The sequence below is a fragment of the Rutidosis leptorrhynchoides genome, chromosome 6 (genome assembly GCF_046630445.1).
Source record: "Rutidosis leptorrhynchoides isolate AG116_Rl617_1_P2 chromosome 6, CSIRO_AGI_Rlap_v1, whole genome shotgun sequence".
Lineage (NCBI taxonomy): Eukaryota > Viridiplantae > Streptophyta > Magnoliopsida > Asterales > Asteraceae > Rutidosis > Rutidosis leptorrhynchoides.
The window spans coordinates 437,927,998-437,953,018 of NC_092338.1; the positions used below are offsets into that span (position 1 = coordinate 437,927,998).

At 27.6% G+C, this 25,021-nt stretch overlaps 1 protein-coding gene across 1 annotated transcript; it reads right to left on the reverse strand.

Annotated features, from left to right (window-relative positions):
* Window positions 1-24,009: 24,009 nt before the first annotated feature.
* Window positions 24,010-24,687, reverse strand: LOC139855304 (uncharacterized). Its single transcript, XM_071844536.1, has one exon. It carries the CDS (start codon window positions 24,685-24,687, stop codon window positions 24,010-24,012), a length of 678 nt encoding a protein of 225 aa, XP_071700637.1.
* Window positions 24,688-25,021: the final 334 nt, after the last annotated feature.

Genomic DNA, 25,021 nt, shown 5'->3' on the forward strand with positions numbered 1-25,021 from the left:
GCAAGTAGCAGCTAGCTCAATCATCACCTGAGACAAAACACGCTTAAAGTGTCAACCAAAAAGGTTGAGTGAAATTCATAGGTTTATAAATAATATCCAAAGTTTTAGACCACAAGATTTAGTTTAAAGTTGATTGATATAGAAATATCAATCTAAAAGTGTTGTTGCATTTTGTAATATCGCTACTAAACAAGTTTACCCTATGACACCTTGTACTGTCAGTGTCGTGGAATCATTATTATGTAACCAAAGACCAACGGTCGAATGGTTAGAGATGTTACTCTCAATAGGCCTACTCACAATAATTAAGTTTGCATTTAAACGTAGCAATTAACGATATTACGGTAGGGATTTAGCATGAATCAAAGCATGACAACATAGTTAACAATTTAGTACTTGTGTCTAAGCGTAAAACAGTTATAAAGCAAGCATGTGTCTCACCCCAAAAGTTATAAAACAGTTATGAAACAGTAAAAAGTGGGGCTATGAAGTTCACCTTAGTAGCACACGAAAGAATTGAACGGAAGGACGTGACCGAGATCTCAACCTAGAGATAGAACGTATGATCAGACATTGCCTAACAGACAATAGTATATAGTACTATATTGATAGTAATGGTTCACTAAAGAATTTCCATTTTTGGAAGGTTACTATTTATGGAAAGTTTCCACTTATAGTAATTTTCCAATTTTAGAAAGTTCGGGTTAATCTTTAGCAAGACGTTGTATAACTTTAATCAAACTTCGTTGCTATCAAATAAGTCAGGAATGACCAGATGTAACCGGGGGCCCAGGATTCTTGACCAGAATCTAAGTTATGGCATTCGAGATCCACAAGCTTACCCATAAATGGCAACCTAGACATCATTCACTTACGACCGTGAGTAGCGATGAAGTTCACATGAATTATACATTATCTTTGATTAACCTTCACTTTAGGTGTATACACACAACGAATTATTAATGTACTTAATAATTATATATGTGATAATATAACCTAAGTTTTATTTAATATTTAGTTATTATACCTTAGTATGTCTTATATATATTAAATATAATTACCTTTAAATAAATACCTAAATTACTTCAAAAATAATAGTGTTTTATTAATCGAACATTATTCAAAAATGTCTAAATAATAAATTAAATATCTAAAAATTACATACATAATTTTTATATTCTTAGTTAATCATATAGATTAGTAGAAAAATTTAAGAAAACGTTTTTATTATATTTTTATATTTATTTTTGTTTTTACCCTTAATGTATTCACAAAATAATTTTAATTCTACATAATTACTAAATAAACCCAAATAATTATTTTTATAATTTTTATAAGTTTCTATCAGTCTAATAACCTGTAGAAAAATATTTAAAAAAATATTTTTTATTATTTTATATTTATTCTTAATTTACCTCCGAATTACATAATAATAGAGTTTAATTATATAATAAATACCAATTCGACCCAGGTAATTATTTTTATAATTTTTCCAGATCTATATAAGTTTTAAAAACTCAGAAAAAAATTATATATATTTTATTTTTGGTTAAAAGTATTTATTACGAATTTTACATTGTTTTTACGTTTAAACACTACATAATTCGTATTTAATTATAAATAATATTTCATAAATTATCAAAATTATTGTTATGCATCATAACACTTATAATACTAATTATAACATATAAACATAATTAATTTCGAATTTTACAAAGAATATACAATAAATATAAATATAAATAACAATATTGAAAAAAATTAATAAAAATAGAAAGTACCTCAAATTTTCTTCAAGGTTTTGAGAGAATAACTTAAGTTTTTGTGTTTGTCAAGAAAAAATGAATGAGGAGCCATGTATTTATAGGTAAAAAATGGTTGGTGAAAAGAAAAAAAATAATAAAATAAATGTGCCAATTTTGACAAAATAATAAAAACATGTTAAAAATGTTTTTAATAAGTTTTTGTTTTTGAAAATATTTAGTCAAAATTCATGGGCTCATTATTTAATTTATAATAAAAAATCTTATTTCTTTTTATTTTTATTTTTTTATAAGCTAAAAATATATATAATGATTAAAATAACTTATCATTTAATTAATAATTATGTTACATATAGTTTTAAATATAATATACATTAATATTAACTAAAGTTATTTTATATAATTAGTGTAAACTTTAGTTAACAGAACATGTCGACTAAAAATAAATATTTGATCAACGTCGAATTTAATTATATATTACGTATGGATAACAACCCTATAGTCAAATTAGTCAATTCAGGTATGGAAATATGAGGGTTGTTATAGTACCTACCCGTTAAAAGAAATTTCGTCCCGAAATTTAGTTGTTGCCATTAATCGGTGTTGTTCGTACATAGACGAGGATATTTACGTTTTATTTGGTTTTCACGTTCCCAGGTATGCTCGGGGCCTTGCGTGAATTCCAACGGATAGAATATTGTTCTGTTTCAAGAATTAAAATCATACATACCATAATTTCTACAAGTTCTTCTACGAAGTGCATTTTATTATTAATGCGGAGATAATTCAAAATGATGATGTTATACAAGTCATTTCAGTAAATTGGATATATAGAATGTGTTATGAATAATATCGAGCTCATTTAAACCTTGAGCGTTTATGCCACAATGTTAGGGTAGACAAAACAGAGAGTAGTTCATGAAAATTATAGTCATGAAGTTTGATAGAGATCATCATTGTTTACAACAAGAATATTGTAATGATGAATATAAGTTGAAGAATAAAGTTTTATCACTATTGAATAATATGGATAAAACGATTCGATTATAGAAAGAGTATAAACGAAGCTATCGTAAAAGAGTGAATGAGTAAATTAAATGTTCGCCTTAACTTTTGACGTAGTCACGATTGATTTTCGGAATTCAAGGGATTAAAGGAAATCTTCGTAATCTATAAGATTTGATTATCCGATATTTACGGAATTTTGGGATTTCTTTGATTAAATGCGGTGAATTGCCTCGATTGCTGTGTTTGGAAATTTTGCTATAAATTAGCTTCTTCCGTTTCATTATCTTCACCACTTCTATACTTTCTTCCTAGATTCATACTTCCAAAAGATTTGTTAATATGCTCAATCCAGTATTGATATTTGTTATTATATTGACCATATATGCAGTCATGCTTCTTTTTCTTTTACCACCAGAGGAATCTGTTTACTTCTACTATGCTCTTGGGGTTATAGTGTTTTTAATTCTCCCGTGTCTTTATGTTGCTATACGCATTGATATACACGATTTGTAATTTTCGTGTTGTTATCGGGCTTTGTATTTTCCCTTATATGTCGGAGCTCTTTACCTTTTTATTCTGCTCTCGACTCTAAGTTAAGCGAGTAATGGTCCAGAATTTGTAGGTATGAAGTTTCGAATGAACCTAATGTTCTAAGCGTAATATCACGATTTGATTTGGTAAATTACCAGAATTACTGAGGTTAGAACTATCAAGAATATATGTTCTTGATATGTTCAGAGATTAAGTAGAATGTAAGAGTCGTGTAACATGGCAAATAATGATTATAAAGTCTATGAATCATCATCTTCCATTAAAAATTTAGCATGACTTACTGTAATATAATCACGTTGGCCTGACGTCATTATATTATACTAACTCATGCTTCAATTTCCAACATTTTTTCAAAACATTTATAATTTAAACTTGAATTTTACTGAATATAGAAACTAAAATAGTTTCCTTTATAAAGATATCGCAAAGAGATACTTAATTGTGGACAAGAATCGTTATGAAAATATCTTCAAAAATATAGAGGATATTTATAACGACATTTTGGAATTTCTAAGTTCGAAGGTTGATGAAGAAAAATTTTCCGCAAGCTTTTAACATAACTTCGGAGCAAGATATTCTCTAAAGATTTCATCGGATCCAGAATTACTTGGATTCTTTGAATATAGGGTTTGGTCCTTGTATTTGTCCTTGGTCTCCTCCATGGTTAGCTCAATCCGTTTTTCAGTTCCAAATTTTCTTTTGAGCTTTTCCAACGTACCATTCTTTATTATCAAACTTTTGGCCATTGAGACCATCTACAATTTTGCTGTTTCCTCTGCATTTAATGCAGCCATATTTGATTCATCGGTTATCAATCCGAGATGGTTTCAAGAAATTTCATTTTTAGATGATTAAACGCTGATTGTAATCGTTAACGGATCTAATGGTTGATGAATAGGCGTTGTTGATTTCAAAAGTAATGAACGATAATTTCGGTGGTTTGATGTGATAATTCATCATAGAATATAAATGAATATAATTCATGAATGTAGTGATCTTTAGGAAGATTACACTTGCTAAAGCATTACTTGGATTCCGATATGTCCAAATCAGAATAGGTAATTAAATTTGTATGAAAATGGTTGTTCTTTAGTGAACGAATACATATGTGGATGTAAGTAGTATAGTTACTAATTATTGAATCAGAATTTGAAGAATGTACAATGTAAGATATTGATGTGAGATATAAATATTTCTCGGGTTTTACCTACCCGTTAAAATATTTTCACAATTAACAGTTTGTACAAAAGGATTTTTAATTACAATCTTTATAAAGATATACGTTCATATATGTATTCTTCACGTATAATATAGATTTAATGAGTTAATATACTATTAAAATCATTTGATTTGCGGTTGAAGCGAGAATAAATAATCTTCAAAACTTGAGAGATTACATAATCATCGCAGAATCTTTCTTTAATGAAGTTATGAATCAATACTCCATCGTTCATTGTTATTGATATACCTCGGTATATGATGTTGATGCTCGTGGAATTCTTGTGAAATTCACAAGGCACGAATGATGTTTTCTAAAGAGTTTTGAGTACATCGAAAATGAAAGTGTAAAACTAAACATGTATTTGAATAATACACTTAGTTTATTATGAAATGGAGTTTATTGTGATGAAGCAGTGATTAACGATAAATGTATATCATAGCATATTAGTGATATGAATTAACCAAGTAGTACATACTATTTAAGATTCACACGTAATAGCTTAATACGAAAAGATTTATTATTGTTCCAAACCATATATATATATATATATATATATATATATATATATATATATATATATATATATATATATATATATATATATATATATATATAAAGTATACATATATAATTTTCAGGAAGAATGAGTCAATACATCTTAACTCATTATTACTAATATTCCTTGGTATCTATGGGGCATATGATGTTGATATCCGAGGTACAGATTATGGTGTTTGTTATTGGTGAAGCTGATGTTGTTGGTGGTGATGCTGTTGGTACTGGTGGTGATGCTGGTTATGCTGCTGGTGCTGCTGCTGGTGCTCGTAGGTTTCGCACCATATTCTCCAGAGCCACCACTCGAGCGCGAAGCTCATTGACTTCTTCTATTATTCTGGGGTGATTGGCGGTTCGGACAAGTGGATGAATAAGATCTAGAATTTTAGATATTATATATTCGTGACTGGATACCCTGGAAATGAGGGTGAAAATAGTGTTCCGAACGGGTTCACCGGTAAGTGCTTCTGGTTCTTCACCAAGAGGTGAATTCGGTTGGTGGAAGGGATCACCTTCTTATTGTCTCCATTGATTAAGTTTACTACGAACCCATCCCCAATTCATCCAAAATAGATGATGACTAATTGGTTGGTTCATTCCGGTTACGCTGTCATTGGAGCTCGAGGAGTTCGAGGAATCATGTGAGAAATCCATATTATCTGATCGGAATAAGGGTTTTTGTTATGAGATGAGTGTTGAATATTGAATGATATATTTGTCTTCTTAATATACGTATATATTGCAAAAAGATTTCCGTAATTTACGGAGGAAATTTAGGAAAAGTGTTAGACAAAGTTTATTAAGATAGATATGATGTGTCTATAATCCAATAATAGCAGTATGACGTGTCGAGATCATAAAATGATAAGTATGTAATCTGATAATCTTTCGATTAAAGACTTTTAATTCGTAATGGTCTATTCAGGTCTAGGGGCTTGAGCTATAGGATCCTTTAAATCGGTAATCCAAACCCTTCCATTCTAGAGTTTCGTAGACGCCATCCGTCAAGAAAATTCAATAATGAGAAATAAAAGGTATAAAAGTAATGAATATGAGTAGTGATGACATTATAATGTCTTTGAGATTCTCGATAACTCAATGACATTTTTTGGTTCGCAAACTGATGCATAAAGGCATAAAACATATAGGTACGTGATATAACAGGGAGTTATATGCGTTTGAGTATGAATAGTAACAAATATAGGAGTTTCAAAAATTCATGGATAATATTTCATGTAATACATATGTAATACACAAAACCATGATAAATGACATAGGAATGTCGAGAACGGTGTCGCATTTAAATATGGTGGCGGAATTGAATACTACTTAGGAGAATGAGCAGAGTTCTTAGATTGGCTCGACATTCTAAGATAAGTAAAGTTTTTAAAGTATAGTGTAGCATTTAACAGTTAAAGGCAACAATTAAAGGCACTATAGTCAAAGGAAGTTGTAGTCCTACATTGCTAAGGTACCTAATTGTATAAGGCACACATAAGATGCAATCCTGGTTCTCTACAACAACATGCTCTGATACCAATCTGTCACACCCCCAAAATGGACCAGGGGTAATTGTGACCAATCATATCATAACACAGTTGTATAAGCGAGAACGACTCTAAATGAGACATATTATTTATTAAATAAACAGCGGAAGCATTATTCAAAGTTTTACATCATAAGAGTACAATAAATGGAAAATGTCTTAAACAAAATGATAAATATGAATGATGGACTTCATGCAAGTAGCAAAGCATACATCAATCATCTAGTAGCAAGTAGCAGCTAGCTCAATCATCACCTGAGACAAAACACGCTTAAAGTGTCAACCAAAAAGGTTGAGTGAAATTCATAGGTTTATAAATAATATCCAAAGTTTTAGACCACAAGATTTAGTTTAAAGTTGATTGATATAGAAATATCAATCTAAAAGTGTTGTTGCATTTTGTAATATCGCTACTAAACAAGTTTACCCTATGACACCTTGTACTGTCAGTGTCGTGGAATCATTATTATGTAACCAAAGACCAACGGTCGAATGGTTAGAGACGTTACTCTCAATAGGCCTACTCACAATAATTAAGTTTGCATTTAAACGTAGCAATTAACGATATTACGGTAGGGATTTAGCATGAATCAAAGCATGACAATATTGTTAACAATTTAGTACTTGTGTCTAAGCGTAAAACAGTTATAAAGCAAGCATGTGTCTCACCCCAAAAGTTATAAAACAGTAAAAAGTGGGGCTATGAAGTTCACCTTAGTAGCACACGAAAGAATTGAACGGAAGGACGTGATCGAGATCTCAACCTAGAGATAGAACGTATGATCAGACATTGCCTAACAGACAATAGTATATAGTACTATATTGATAGTAATGGTTCACTAAAGAATTTCCATTTTCGGAAGGTTACTATTTATGGAAAGTTTCCACTTATAGTAATTTTCCAATTTTAGAAAGTTCGGGTTAATCTTTAGTAAGACGTTGTATAACTTTACTCAAACTTCGTTGCTATCAAATAAGTCAGGAATGACCAGATGTAACCGGGGGACCAGGATTCTTGACCAGAATCTAAGTCATGGCATTCGAGATCCACAAGCTTACCCATAAATGGCAACCTAGACATCATTCACTTACGACCGTGAGTAGCGATGAAGTTCACATGAATTATACATTATCTTTGATTAACCTTCACTTTAGGTGTATACACACAACGAATTATTAATGTACTTAATAATTATATATGTGATAATATAACCTAAGTTTTATTTAATATTTAGTTATTATACCTTAGTATGTCTTATATATATTAAATATAATTACCTTTAAATAAATACCTAAATTACTTCAAAAATAATAGTGTTTTATTATTCGAACATTATTCAAAAATGTCTAAATAATAAATTAAATATCTAAAAATTACATACATAATTTTTATAGTCTTAGTTAATCATATAGATTAGTAGAAAAATTTAAGAAAACATTTTTATTATATTTTTGTATTTATTTTTGTTTTTACCCTTAATATATTCACAAAATAATTTTAATTCTACATAATTACTAAATAAACCCAAATAATTATTTTTATAATTTTTATAAGTTTCTATCAGTCTAATAACCTGTAGAAAAATATGTAAAAATTTTTTTTTAAAATTTTATATTTATTCTTAATTTACCTTCGAATTACATAATAATAGAGTTTAATTATATAATAAATACCAATTCGACCCAAGTAATTATTTTTATAATTTTTCCAGATCTATATAAGTTTTAAAAACTCAGAAAAAAATTATATATATTTTATTTTTGGTTAAAAGTATTTATTACGAATTTTACATTGTTTTTACGTTTAAACACTACATAATTCGTATTTAATTATAAATAATATTCCATAAATTATCAAAATTATTTTTATGCATCATAACACTTATAATACAAATTATAACATATAAACATAATTAATTTCGAATTTTACAAAGAATATACAATAAATATAAATATAAATGACAATATTGAAAAAAATTAATAAAAATAGAAAGTACCTCAAATTTTCTTCAAGGTTTTGAGAGAATAACTTAAGTTTTTGTGCTTGGCAAGAAAAAATGAATGAGGAGCCATGTATTTATAGGTAAAAAATGGTTGGTGAAAAAAAAAAAATAATAAAATAAAGGTGCCAATTTTGACAAAATAATAAAAACATGTTAAAAATGTTTTTAATAAGTTTTTATTTTTGAAAATATTTAGTCAAAATTCATGGGCTCATTATTTAATTTATAAAAAAATCTTATTTCCTTTTTTTTTATTTTTTTTAAGCTAAAAATATATATAATGATTAAAATAACTTATCATTTAATTAATAATTATGTTACATATAGTTTTAAATATAATACGCATTAATATTAACTAAAGTTATTTTATATAATTAGTGTAAACTTTAGTTAACAGAACATGTCGACTAAAAATAAATATTTGATCAACGTCGAATTTAATTATATATTACGTATGGATAACAACCCTATAGTCAAATTAGTCAATTCAGGTATGGAAATATGAGGGTTGTTATAATTATATATATATATATATATATATATATATATATATATATATATATATATATATAAGTGTATATATAATATTTTGAAATAATAAAATACACTTTAACCAATTTGAATATAAAAATGTAAAATGATAAACAAAGTAATAAAGTTATTATTAGAAATGAATATATAATATATATATAATATTATTATGAATCTACATAGGATAAATGTATATATAAATGATTTCTATTAATAAGTATTATGTTGAAACATATATAAAAACATGTAAATGTTAAATAGATGTATTCATATAATATATGATATAAGTATTAGATATTACAAAATTTATAAATTATAATATTAAATGTAATTACAAGTTGTAAATATAGGTGTATTAATAATAGTATTATTATTTTTATTATTACTACAAACATTAATATCGATATTAGTATTACTAATATTATTACTAGTATCATTGTTATACTTAAAATTAAAAGGGTAATGATTATCAAAATAAAAATGTCAAATATAAATGTTATTATAAGAATGACAAAAACTATAATTTTAATCATTTTTATGATTTTTATTATCATTATTACTTTTAGTATTATTATTATTATTGAGTTTATTTGGATAATACTATTATTGTTACAATTAGTATGTTAATTATTATTAATAAAATATCAATATTATTATTATTAATATAATTATTAATTATTAAAATTAAAATAATATATTTGGAGACAGTATATCACGCGTTACTTGTACTGATATCATAATCAGATATAATTTTTTTATTTGCTTTTCTCCTATCTGCCATTCAACTCGTGATAGTTGTTCCCCTATTATCTTCAATAAAACAATCGATCAATCTATATTATTGAAGAAATTATTCGAGCCTCCACTATCAATATCAATTATCATTTGTAAACTATTTTTTGTCTGAAGAATTAAACAGAAATTCAAACAACGAAGGTGTTCCCCTGTTCGTTCATCCTGTTATTCCACTTTTTAGCCAAAACACAATCTATAATCGAATTCTAAAATGTAATATTGCAGAGTTATTAGGAATTGTCTTTTAAAACTATCTGCAAAGTTTCAAGTATTAATTTTCAGAATCAAGAACGAATTTTCGAGTCAAAGTTTTGAGTAAAAAAAAAGTCAACATTCGTTCTTTGATCAAATTCAAGTTCGTGTTTAGTTTTCTGGTCCAATTAAGTATTTGGAAAGTTTCTAAGGATGATTTGAAATATATTTCGTGTTATGATCTCTGGCTAAAACATTGTCGAATTCGAAATCAATTTTTTTTATATCGTCGAACAGCACCTGCTGTATATTCATTTTTTATTTTATTTATTTATTTATTTTTATTTCTGTTAGTCACAATAGGTTGTCTCTGATCTATTTTAGAAGTCTAAAACTCGATTTGAATTGGTTAGGATGTTGGGTTGGGTTCAATGTCGAAGGGATTTCATAGAAGAAGAGGAAGAGTTAAGGAAACATAAATAAAGAGTTAAATAAATTCTGGGTTGTTTAATTTCAGAAAGATTGAGGCAGAGTCATGGAGAAGGGTTATGTCGGGTGTGCGAGAGGTCACGGGTTCGAGCCTCGTTTGGGCGCATCTCTTTTTAGAAAAACATTTTTTTTTTCGAAAAGCTTAGAAAAACATTTACAAGGGTATACACTTCTATTTTAATTTCTATTATTATTATTATTACAAAAATTATAATTATTATAATTATTATTGTTATGATTTTAGTTACTATTATTATTATTAGTATTATGGTTATTATTATTATTATTATGGTTAAGCTAATTAATAGTAATACTATAATAATGTAATTACATATTATTATCATTAAAATGAGTATTATTAACGTAACTATAAATATTATTATCATCATTAATATTAATTTTAAAATTATTATTATTATTACCATTAATAGGATTATAAGTATTATTATTTATATTATCATGAATATTATTATTATGTAATTATGAAAATCATTACCATAACTATCATTAACAATAAAATTAATATTTTTATAGTTATTATCATTAATATCATTATTATTAGCACTAATAGAATTATTAACATTATTACTTTTCTTATAAATCTTAAGTATTATAATTATTATCATACTTAACATTATTTTAACATTATTATAATTTTCATTAACAAACAAATAATATATATATATATATATATATATAAATAATATATATATATATATATATATATATATATATATATATATATATATATATATATATATATATATAATACATATAACATAACCAAATTAATATTTTTTATACAATATGAATATATGAAACATATATATATTACTAATATGAATATGATATAATTAAGAAATTCACATATAAATAATTGTTCGATTGCAAATATGTGTATTAATATATATACAAATGATATAGGTTCGTGAATCCGAGGCCAACCCTACACTTGTTCAATGTCGTCATATGTATACAGTATTGTGAGTTTCATTACTCTCTTTTTATATATATTTTTGGGACTGAGAATACATGCGCTGCTTTTTAAATGTTTTACGAAATAGACACAAGTAATCGAAACTACATTATATGGTTGAATGGATCGAAGCCGAATATGCCCCTTTTAGCATGGTAATCTAAGAATTAGGGAACATCACTAATTTTGAGAATTAGTGCACCCCTAATTGATGCGAATCCTAAAGATAGATCTATTGGGCCCAACAAGCCCCATTCTGGAATTTGGAATGCTTTAATACTTCGAAATTTATCATGTCCGATGGGTGTCCCGAAATGATGGAGATATTCTATATGCATCTTGTTAATGTCGGTTACCAGGTGTTCACCATATGAATGATTTTTATCTCTATGCAGTTTACGAAATGCCTGATATGAGATGTATATTTATGGAAAAATGAAATCTTGTGGTATATTAAAATGATGAAAATGAATGATTATTATAAACTAATGAACTCACCAACCTTTTGGTTGATACTTGAAAGCATGTTTATTCTCAGGTGTTAAAGAAACCTTCCGCTGTGCATTTGCTCATTTTAAAGATATTACTTGGAGTCATTCATGACATATTTCAAAAGACGTTGCATTCGAGTCATTGAGTTCATCAAGATTGTTATTAAGTCAATTATAGTTGGATATATTATGAAATGGTATGCATGCCATCAACTTTCGATGTAATGAAAGTTTGTCTTTTAAAAACAAATGCAATGTTTGTAAAATGTATCATATAGAGGTCAAGTACCTCGCGATGTAACCAAATGTAATGTATTAGTCCAGATGGATTAGGACGGGGCATTTCAGGTGGTATCAGAGCGGTGGTCTTAGCGAACCAGGTCTTGCATTAGTATGTCTAACTGATAGTTGTTTAGATGCATTAGTGGGTCTGGACTTCGACCGTGTCTGCATGTCAAAAGTTTTGCTTATCATTTAGTGTCGAAAATTATTAGCTTATCATCCTTAAAGTCTAAACACGTCTTACTGCCTCTATTGCATAGACAATGTATAGATAAATTCATATCTTAGCGTATCTATTACGGTAAACTTTGCCTGATATCTCCCATAAATTTCTCCGTAATTTAAGGGATCCTGGTACTATATATATCTATGCATATTATGCATTGAGAATACCATCCAACTATCATTTGATATCACTAAACTTTTCATACCAAAAATCTTTTCTGCGATCGCATAAGATGGCCTCTACGAATCGACCAAGTTCCTCTGACTTCGAAGACAGCGTGACGGGAGCCCACCAACCGATCAACTACCGTGATTTCTTTAGAAAGTGCGGATGGGTTCGCGAAATACTTACCCTATGGAGAAATGAAGAAGGTTTTAATGACCCGTCCTAATCCATCTGGATGAATACATTACATTTGGTTACATTGCGAGGTACTTGACCTCTATATGATACATTTTACAAACATCACATTCATTTTTAAAAGACATACTTTCATTTCATCGAAAGTCGACGGCATGCATACCATTTCATAATATATCCAACTATAATTGACTTAATAATAATCCTAATGAACTCAACGAATCGAATGCAACGTCTTTCAAAATATGCCATGAATGAATCCAAGTAATATCCTTAAGATGAGCTAATGCACAGCGGAAGATTTCTTTAATACCTAAGAATAAACATGCTTTAAAGTGTCAACCTAAAGGTTGGTGAGTTCATTAGTTTATCATAAAATAATAAAATTTATCATTTTGATAGACCACACGATTTAAATGCTCCATGGTACAAATGGGCCCGAATCCTATACCCACCTGTAATGTACATGTGATATATTTTAAATACAGTACACCTTTCTCGTGTACAAAATCATCTTTCATAAATCTTAGTAACCGTACACATATCTCGTGCACAAAAATAACATACACATAACCTGTGTATAAAATCATTCTCTCGATACATAACATTCACTTTTCATTGATTTCATAGCTTGGCTTGGTAACCGACCTTAGCATATAATGCGCATAATATTATCCCCAAAACAGAACATCTCGTCTGTATAATAATCATATAAACTTCGAAGTACTAAACACCACGCCCATTAGCCCTTCCGTCTAGTGAACATTCTGGGTGGGGGTGTTAAACCCGGTAGCTACCTTTATGATTCGCGTCAATTAGGCGTGCACTAATTCTCAAAATTAGTGATGTTCCCTAATTCTTAGGTTACCAAGCAATAATAATTAGGGGAAAAATATTCATATCAATGGTGGCAATTATCACGTCCACATAATTCAATGGTGGCAATTATCACGTCCACATAATTCATTCGAGGAATGTTTTGCTTGTGTCTATCTCGTCAAGCATTTATAAAAGCATTTCATGTATTTGCAGTTCAAAATGTATTTCAAAAGTATTTAATAAAGCAGTTGTAAAAGTAGCGCATGTATTCTCAGTCCCAAAAATGTAAAGAGTAAAAGAGAATCAAATGAACTCACCATACTGTATTTTGTAGTAAAAATACATATGGCGACATTGCACAAAAGTAGGGTTGGCCTCGGATTCACGAACCTATATCATTTATATATATATTAACACATATAATCGTAATCAAATAAATTTATATATATATATATACATATATATATACATATACATATATATATACATATACATATATATATATACATATATATATATACATATATATATATACATATATATATAAATACATATATATATATATGTATATATATATATATATATATATATATATATATATATATATATATATATATATAAAGTAAATATCCATATTTAATATAGTTAATTTTTGTATTAAATATATATGTGTATATATATATATATATATATATATATATATATATATATATATATTTATTTATATTTATATATCTATATTTACTTTATAAATATCTTTTGTTTGTTAACTTAATGATAATACTAATAACAATAATAATAATAATAATAATAATAATAATAATAATATTGATAATAATTATATTTATAAAAAATGATACTTTTGCTGCTATTACAAGTTAGATTAATAGTTTGAATAATTATATAGTAATAATGTTGCTCGTGATAATATTAATAATAATACTTATTTTAATATTTACAATTCTATTATTTATAGAAAGGTACTAATACTAATATTTATAAAAATCATAATAATTTGTATTATAACCGTAACCATAATCTAAATATCTAAATGTTGATATTAATACTAAAATGATATGATTACTAATGAAAATAATGTTATTAATACTTTTAATAATATAATTGATAATGATTTTTATATTTGTACCTATAATAATAATAATAATTGTTATAACACTAATAATAACAATATTGACAATATTACTAATTAATTTAATGAAAATGATAATTATATCAATAAAAATAATGATAATGTTATTAATAATACTTATGTTAGTAATTATAATAATAATAATAATACTAATAATTATAATTTGATACTAAGTACCAATATTAATAATAGTCTATGTTATTTTTATAATTACGATAATAATAATGATATTCATAATACTTAATAATAAAACTAATATCTATTAATAATAATACTAATGATAACAATAATAATCAATTACAATAATAACTATATTCATAACAATAATAATAACAATCATAATTATTAATAATACTAATAATAAAAATAAATTAATAGTGTATACCATTAAAAGCTTTCTTCAAAAAGAATTTATCCGTGACGGGGATCGAACCCGAGACCTCTCGTTCACCCGCAGTAACCCTTAACCATTTCGCTGCTATGTTTTTACTGATTTATATTGAACACCAATTATATTAAACCCGTGTTTTTGTTTCTGTTATTTGTCTTCTCCTACCTCTATAACCAGTCGACCATAACCCAAATCCAATCGGTTTTCCGTGTTTCAAATTAATGAAATCTTTAGTATTAGAATCTAAAATATATACAGAGAGCCCTTATAAGGTGAATTAAATTAGTAAATAAAACAAATACGCTGAACCAGTTTTGAAGAACACAATTCAACTCAAAATCAAATTCGATAATCTAGAAAGTTTTAGACTAAAGTTAAAACATGAAATAGGTAGGAAAACGTTCCTATAAACTTTCTCCATGATCAATTGAACTCAAAACATTAACACGAATCCTAATTTTTGAATGAACACAATCGTTTGACTTTTGAACCACAACTTTGACTCGGTAATTAGGATTCGTTAAAAGAAATTGGAAGTTGAAAGTTTGGAGATTGTTTACCTAAATGATTCCTAACAATCCAGCATTTACAGATTTTGGAATTAAAATCGAATTCGAGTTTTTCAAAAATTTAACCACGAACACGGCAGTCGGCCTGTTCTTCATATAAAAAAAAATATCGAAAATTTTGGAGCTGATAAGGATATAGGTGATAGTGATAATGAGAGAAACTGAATGTGTTAATTAAAACCATCGAGTAATTCGTTTATTATATTGTCAATTTGATCGACAGAAAGTATTCCCAAGGACAGTAAACAAAATAAAAAAATATAAAAGGTTGATTGTGATTGCTATCAAAGTCTTGGAGTTGTTCAAGTGATTAGATACAGATTGGTACGAATTTAGAATCACAAAAACAAATCATATATAGTTCAAAAACGATCTATAACTGAATACGTTTATATTTGTATGAATAATGTATATCCAGTATTTGTATGTATATTAATTATATATCTGTATATAATACGTATTTGTAAAGATTTCTATCATGTATCTGTATATGTAAATCATCAGTATATTTATTTATATAACTGTTTTCATATATTTGTGTAAAATTTATAATTTTGGAAATTAATAATTTTAACTATATTATTACTAATAATAATATTACTTAATATTATTAATATTCTTGATAAATGAAATAGTAATAATAAAGGATAAATAATAATCTTAATAATTCTAATAATTATATTAATAATAATAGTAATTAATAATAATACTAATAATTATAAAATTAATTATTTGAATAAGTTTAATGATAATAATCTTAATAAAATGATAACAATAATATTAATAATGCTAATAATAACACTACTTATAATAATATCAATATTATTGTTGCTATTACTAATATTAATAATAATACTTTTGCATATTAAATTTTCCATTTCATTTTAAAAATGATAATACATATATTAATATTATCATTATTAATATATATATATATATATATATATATATATATATATATATATATATATATATATATACACACACACACACACATATTTATTAACAACAATTGGTTCGTGAATCGTCGGGAATAGCCATAGGTCAAATGTATACATAAACACAGTTCAAAGTTTTCGAGACTCAACATTACATACTTTGTTTATCGCATCGAAATCATATAAAGATTAAGTTTAAATTTAGTCGGAAATTTCCGGGTCGTCAAAAAGGTACTCCATATCACGAGTCGAACTTACCACCTTACGTCGGAGTGCTCGATCCGCTTACCAGCGAACCTGTTCGCAATACCGTTTTCACTCTTTTCACACGGATTTTCCTCCTCGAAGGTCGAGTCGATGTCGTTAAAGATAGTATTCGTCCTCTACTCCCGAATTCTAATCAGATAGGATTATTAGAAGAAGTTAGAAGACTTAGAACTAAATATCAAGAGTTGACAAACCTTATGGAAGAATGGGTAGAACTAATTCATAGACTCGAGCGTAAAGTAGAAACCTTGGAGGTGGCGGTGTTCGATTTGGAAGCTAGGCTCGCATCTATTACGCAGGTACCACAAGCAGTACCAACACTAACAGCAACACCACCAGCACCAGCATCATTTCCATCACCACAAGCTCCATAAGCACCATAGACACCGAAGAGTACCGAGAATGATGAATTATGAAATATTAATTCATTACTTTCTGTTAACGATTAAAAGATATATGTATATATATTTATGTATATCTCGAGATCGTAATAAAAATTCTTTTCATATTAACTATGACGTGTGAATTTTTAACGGGTAGGTAATACTCGAGAAAGATAAAAGAAACTTTAAAGGGCTTCTATCATAATTAATTCACATATGTTATCATTCACATCTTTCATCAACGATTTAACAATCGATATCTATAAATCCATGATTACAACTGAAGAAAATATATGTAAGTATATTTTCATAAAGATTGTAATTAAAAATTCTTTTGTACAAACTGTTAATCGTGAAAATATTTTAACGGGTAGGTAATACCCTAGAAATATTTAGATTTCACATTAAAAAGTTACACTGTACGTTCTTCCAATTTGATTCAACAGTCATTTACTATCTTATTTATATCCAAAGATATACGTATCCATTCACCGTAGAATAAACATTTTCATTCAATTTCATATTTGGATTTTGACCTATCAGAATCCAACAAGTGGCATAATGAAGAAAACATTGGACAAAAATAAAATTTGTTAGAAACAAACAAATTAACTATGAAAAATTTTGTTAAGAATTCACGCTAACAAAGTCCTAGCTAACTGTTCCTAGCTAACTATAAATTCCTTATTACATTTATTTATCGCAATTTAATTATCGCAATTTAAATTCTCGCAATATTCTTTATTGTCATTTAATTTCTGTTATTTATTTTATGCACTTTAAATATCGGGACACGTATACAAGGTTTTGACATATCATATCGACGCATCTATATATATTATTTGGAATAACCATAGACACTATATGCAGGAATGATCGAGTTAGCTATACAGGGTTGAGGTTGATTCTACAATAATATATATACTTTGAGTTGTGATCGAGTTTGAGACATGTATATAACGGGTCACGATACGTATTAATTAATTCGAATATTATATATTAAACTATATATGAATTATTGAATTACTAACTGTGGACTGCTAACTGTGGACTACCAACATTGGACAATTAAAATGAATTAAAATATTGATTATAACATATGAAACTAAACACTTCTTCAAGTTTGCCACTTGATTTCATCTTAAACCTCATTTGTAACTTGACGATTACAATCTGCGTTCAAACTTTTCATGATTCTTGAAAATACCTCAATCGAGAGAATGAACCCACCGCATTTCATCTACGGAAGAAAAGATTGATGCATATAGTTATGCACCTGAAAACACTCGAAACCTGAGTAAACGTTTAACACGTATCTGTGCTATCTCCCTTGGCATTGTTAATACCGAAAATAACTTTGCAAGCTCTTTCTAAATTAGCCAATTTTGTCACAGCTCCAACAAATCAACTTCGACTTTCATTTGGATTAGCCTTATTATAACCTTGATATATAAATTTACCTTTCGTCATCATTACCGGAGAACCGTTTATAATCCACCACATTAGCAGTAAACTTATCAGTAACTTCATTGATCTTGGACTTTCCGAAAAATCATTACAATCAGTGAAACCCTATCATTTACTCATTTACATCTTATAACGAGAATTACTATACCAATTACCGGGAATTGGCAATCAGTATTTTGAAATCTCGCAGCATGTCTGCATCAACAGTTATAAGTATACATATAATCCTTATCTTTTAGAATTATGATCTTTCATTCTGAAATTCTGAAAAGCACATAGTCTGCAAATCAATACTTCAAATTCTAAAAAAAAAAAAAAAAAAACTGAATACATTAGCAAAAACTGTACACGACCTTAACAGTCGAAGGTATAAAGATAAGGAATAAGTGTGTTTACAAAGATCAGAAAAAGTTGAATTGGACAACGGATTGAGCAAACCATGAAGAAGACTGAGGATAAATCAAAAGACTAAACTTGCCTTCAAAGAATCCAAATGATTCAGTACTTGCTGAGATCATTAACGAATACCTTGCTCCTTACTCTGAACCCTTACGGATAAATCTTCTTCACTATCCATCGATATTAGAAATTCTAGGATATCATCGTATCCTTCTTTATTAATATTCTCAATATTTCTAAAGATATCTTCATAAATATTCTCGTCCGATATTAATTATCTCTCCGTGCTATCTGTATTATATCATAAAAGGAAACTGTTTTAGTTTCTATATTCTGTGAACCTTCGAATTTAAAATATGAATTTTTTTTAAGTAGTGTTGGGAACTGATGCATGAGTTAGTATAATATAATGACACTTGATCAACGTGATTATATTACAGTAAGTCATGTTGAGTTTCTAATGAAACGTGATGATTCACAGACCATAACATCATCATGTGCCATGTTACATGACTCTTACATTCTATCTAATCTCCAAACTTATCGAGAACATAGCTTCCTGATAGTTCTATCTTTTATCTTGAATTCTGGTAATTTAACCAATCAATATCGTGCTATTACGATCCTTTCTACTTAGAATATTAGGATTATTCGAAACACCATACGTGTAAATTCTGGACCATTATTCGCTTGACTTAAAATCGGGGAAAAGAAAACAGAAGGATGGTACCCCAAAATATAATGGAAATGAAGAGGGTGGATTTATAGTGAAATATTCGACAGAGCAATCGATATAGATTATCGTATTTAACAAAAGAAGATCCCATTTTCCTTAATTATCGAAGAATCAAATCTTATTACAAAGATTTTCTTTTAGAATTCCTTGAATTCCAGAAATCAACAGTGACTACGTCACCGGCTAGGACGAACCTGCATTTACTCATTTCATCCTTTTGTGATAGCTTCACTCGTACTCTTCGAGTAATCGAATTATCTTGTCCATATTACTCAACAGTAATGAAACTATATTTATCAACTCATATACGTCAGGAAGACATTCTTATTGTCAGCCATGACGATCTCAATCAAATTTCGGGACGAAATTTCTTTAACGGGTAGGTACTGTGATGACCCGGAAATTTTCGACCAAATCTAAACTTAATATTTATATGTTTCCGACACGATAAGCAAAGTCAGTAATGTTGAGTCTCAAAACATTAGAACTGTTTACATGGTTTCAGATAACCTTTTATTACTCCCCGACGATTCACGAACCACTGTGTGTAAATAAATATGTAAATTATATATATATATATATATATATATATATATATATATATATATATATAAGTGTATATATATTATTTTGAAAAAATAAAATACACTTTAACCAATTTGAAATTAAAAATGTAAAACGATAAACAAAGTAATAAAGTTATTATTAGAAATGAATATATAAAATATATATATAATATTATTATGAATCTACATAGGATAAATATATATATAAATGATTTCTATTAATAAGTATTATGTTGAAACATATATAAAAACATGTAAATGTTAAATAGATGTATTCATATAATATATGATATAAGTATTAGATATTACAAAATTTATAAATTGTAATATTAAATGTAATTACAAGTTGTAAATATAGGTGTATTAATAATAGTATTATTATTTTCATTATTACTACAAACATTAATATCGATATTAGTATTACTAATATTATTACTAGTATCATTGTTGTACTTAAAATTAAAAGGGTTATGATTATCAAAATAAAAATGTCAAATATAAATATTATTATAAGAATGACAAAAACTATAATTTTAATCATTTTTATGATTTTTATTATCATTATTAGTTTTAGTCTTATTATTATTATTGAGTTTATTTGGATAATACTATTATTGTTATTATTAGTATGTTAATTATTATTAATAAAATATCAATATTATTATTATTAATATAATTATTAATTATTAAAATTAAAATAATATATTTGGAGACAGTATATCACGCGTTACTTGTACTGATATCATAATCAGATATAATTTTTTTTTATTTGCTTTTCTCCTATCTGCCATTCAACTCGTGATAGTTGGTCCCCTATTATCTTCAATAAAACAATCGATCAATCTATATTATTGAAGAAATTATTCGAGCCTCCACTATCAATATCAATTATCATTTGTAAACTATTTTTTGTCTTAAGAATTAAACAGAAATTCAAACAACGAAGGTGTTCTCCTGTTCGTTCATCCTGTTATTCCACTTTTTAGCCAAAACACAATCTAGAATCGAATTCCAAAATGTAATATTGCAGAGTTGTTAGGAATTGTCTTTTAAAACTATCTGAAAAGTTTCAAGTATTAATTTTCAGAATCAAGAACGAATTTTCGAGTCAAAGTTTTGAGTAAAAAAAAGTCAACATTCGTTCTTTGATCAAATTCAAGTTCGTGTTTAGTTTTCTGGTCCAATTAAGTACTTGGAAAGTTTCTAAGGATGATTTGAAATATATTTCGTGTTATGATCTCTGGCTAAAACATTGTCGAATTCGAAATCAATTTTTTTATATCATCGAACAGCACCTGCTGTATATTCGTTTTTATTTTATTTATTTATTTATTTTTTTTATTTCTGTTAGTCACAACAGGTTGTCTCTGATCTGTTTTAGAAGTCTAAAACTCGATTTGAATTGGTTAGGATGTTGGGTTGGGTTCAATGTCGAAGGGATTTCATAGAAGAAGAGGAAGAGTTAAGGAAACAGAAATAAAGAGTTAAATAAATTCTGGGTTGTTTAATTTCAGAAAGATTGAGGCAGAGTCATGGTTAAGGGTTATGTCGGGTGTGCGAGAGGTCACGGGTTCGAGCCTCGTTTGGGCGCATCTCTTTTTAGAAAAAACATTGACAAGGGTATACACTTCTATTTTAATTTCTATTATTATTATTATTACAAAAATTGTAATTATTATCATTATTATTGTTATGATTTTAGTTACTATTATTATTATTAGTATTATGGTTATTATTATTATTATTATGGTTAAGCTAATTAATAGTAATACTATAATAATGCAATTACATATTATTATCATTAAAATGAGTATTATTAACGTAACTATAAATATTATTATCATCATTAATATTAATTTTAAAATTATTATTATTATTACCATTAATAGGATTATAAGTATTATTATTTATATTATCATGAATATTATTATTATATAATTACGAAAATCATTACCATAACTATCATTAACAATAAAATTAATATTTTTATAGTTATTATCATTAATATCATTATTATTATCACTAATAGAATTATTAACATTATTACTTTTCTTATAAATCTTAAGTATTAAAATTATTATCATACTTAACATTATTATAATTTTCATTAACAAACAAATAATATATATATATATATATATATATATATATATATATATATATATATATATATATATATATATATATATATATATATACATATAACATAACCAAATTAATATTTTTTATACAATATATATATATATATATATATATATATATATATATATATATATATATATATATATATATATATATATATATATTACTAATATGAATATGATATAATTAAGAAATTCACATATAAATAATTGTTAGATTGCAAATATGTGTATTAATATATACAAATGATATAGGTTCGTGAATCCGAGGCTAATCCTACACTTGTTCAATGTCGTCATATGTATTTTTACTACAAAATACAGTATTGTGAGTTTCATTACTCCCTTTTTATATATATTTTTGGGACTGAGAATACATGCGCTGCTTTTTAAATGTTTTACGAAATTGACACAAGTAATCGAAACTACATTATATGGTTGAATGGATCGAAGCCGAATATGCCCCTTTTAGCCTGGTAATCTAAGAATTAGGGAACATCACTAATTTTGAGAATTAGTGCACCCCTAATTGACGCGAATCCTAAAGATAGATCTATTGGGCCCAACAAGCCCCATTCTGGAATTTGGAATGCTTTAATACTTCGAAATTTATCATGTCCGATGGGTGTCTCGGAATGATGGGGATATTCTATATGCATCTTGTTAATGTCGGTTACCAGGTGTTCACCATATGAATGATTTTTATCTCTATGCAGTTTGCGAAATGCCTGATATGAGATGTATATTTATGGAAAAATGAAATCTTGTGGTCAATTAAAATGATGAAAATGAATGATTATGATAAACTAATGAACTCACCAACCTTTTGGTTGACACTTGAAAGCATGTTTATTCTCAGATGTTAAAGAAACCTTCCGCTGTGCATTTGCTCATTTTAAAGATATTACTTGGAGTCATTCATGACATATTTCAAAAGACGTTGCATTCGAGTCGTTGAGTTCATCAAGATTGTTATTAAGTCAATTATAGTTGGATATATTATGAAATGGTATGCATGCCGTCAACTTTCGATGTAATGAAAGTTTGTATTTTAAAAACGAATGCAATGTTTGTAAAATGTTTCATATAGAGGTCAAGTACCTCGCGATGTAACCAAATGTAATATATTCGTCCAGATGGATTAGGACGAGGCATTTCAGTAATGCTCTTGCCACGCAACTGGACAATTTTTTCAAGCCCAGTGCATGCAATCGAGACTACCTAACATACCCAAAAAACCATGCATCTCCAAATGTTTGGCATGCAATCGACGAACATCTTCTTCAGTTGGTTTCCTTAAATATTCTCGCGAAAACATATGAATAATACATTTACAATAATTGTTTAAACAATCACGAGACGTAGATGCGCCCATGTGTAAATATTCATCGAATGCATCAGGCGCAATGTCATACGCCAATTGACGTATGGCCGATGTACACTTTTGAATAATATTGAATCCAAGTTGACCGGTTGCATCGGAACGTTGATCAAAATATTGAAAATAATCGGGTCTCGATTGAGAATTATATGATAGAATAGCATGACCAATTCGAATAAACAATGACTTACTCATTCGGTATCGATTTCGAAAATAATCACCCGGAAATGTTGGATTATCCGAGAAATAGTCGTTGTACAAACAATTATCGGTATCAATCTGATCTCTTTGTAACTGACGTCTTCTAATAATTCTACGAGAATTTTGAGCTTCATCTTCTTCGTCCATTGCATCAAGCGAATCGAGTAAGTTAAGCGCTTTGTAGCCGTCTTGAATTAAATCTTCATCGGAATCGGACTCTGCGCTATCACTATCCGTCACGCTCTCCTCGCTCTCGCTCTGAGAATTTAATAAATTTTCCAAATCCATTTGAATTTTTGTTTTGTTTTTGTGAAATATGAATTGAAGGTGAGAGTGTTGGGTAAATAATGGGATGAGAGTGTATGTTTTTGTTGTGAAAACTGTGAGTATATATATAGAGGAAATGTATTGTATTAGTGGTTTAAAAGAAAAAAAAAATAAAAAAATAGCCGTTGGAGGAAAAAAATTCAGCGGGCCCCATAAGTCAGTCCGTTACCCTCGTTGCAGGGGAGACTGGCGAAGGGTTTAACGGTTTGCTGACGACGGTGGTGAGCCGTTGGTGGCCGTTAACGGTGGTGGGTGGCTAGGGATGACAATGATCATCCGATCCCATGAATATCCA

Coding starts and splice junctions, on each gene's coding strand:
- LOC139855304 (XM_071844536.1), bottom strand. CDS start 24,687: ATGGATTTGGAAAATTTATTAAATTCTCAGAGCGAGAGCGAGGAGAGC.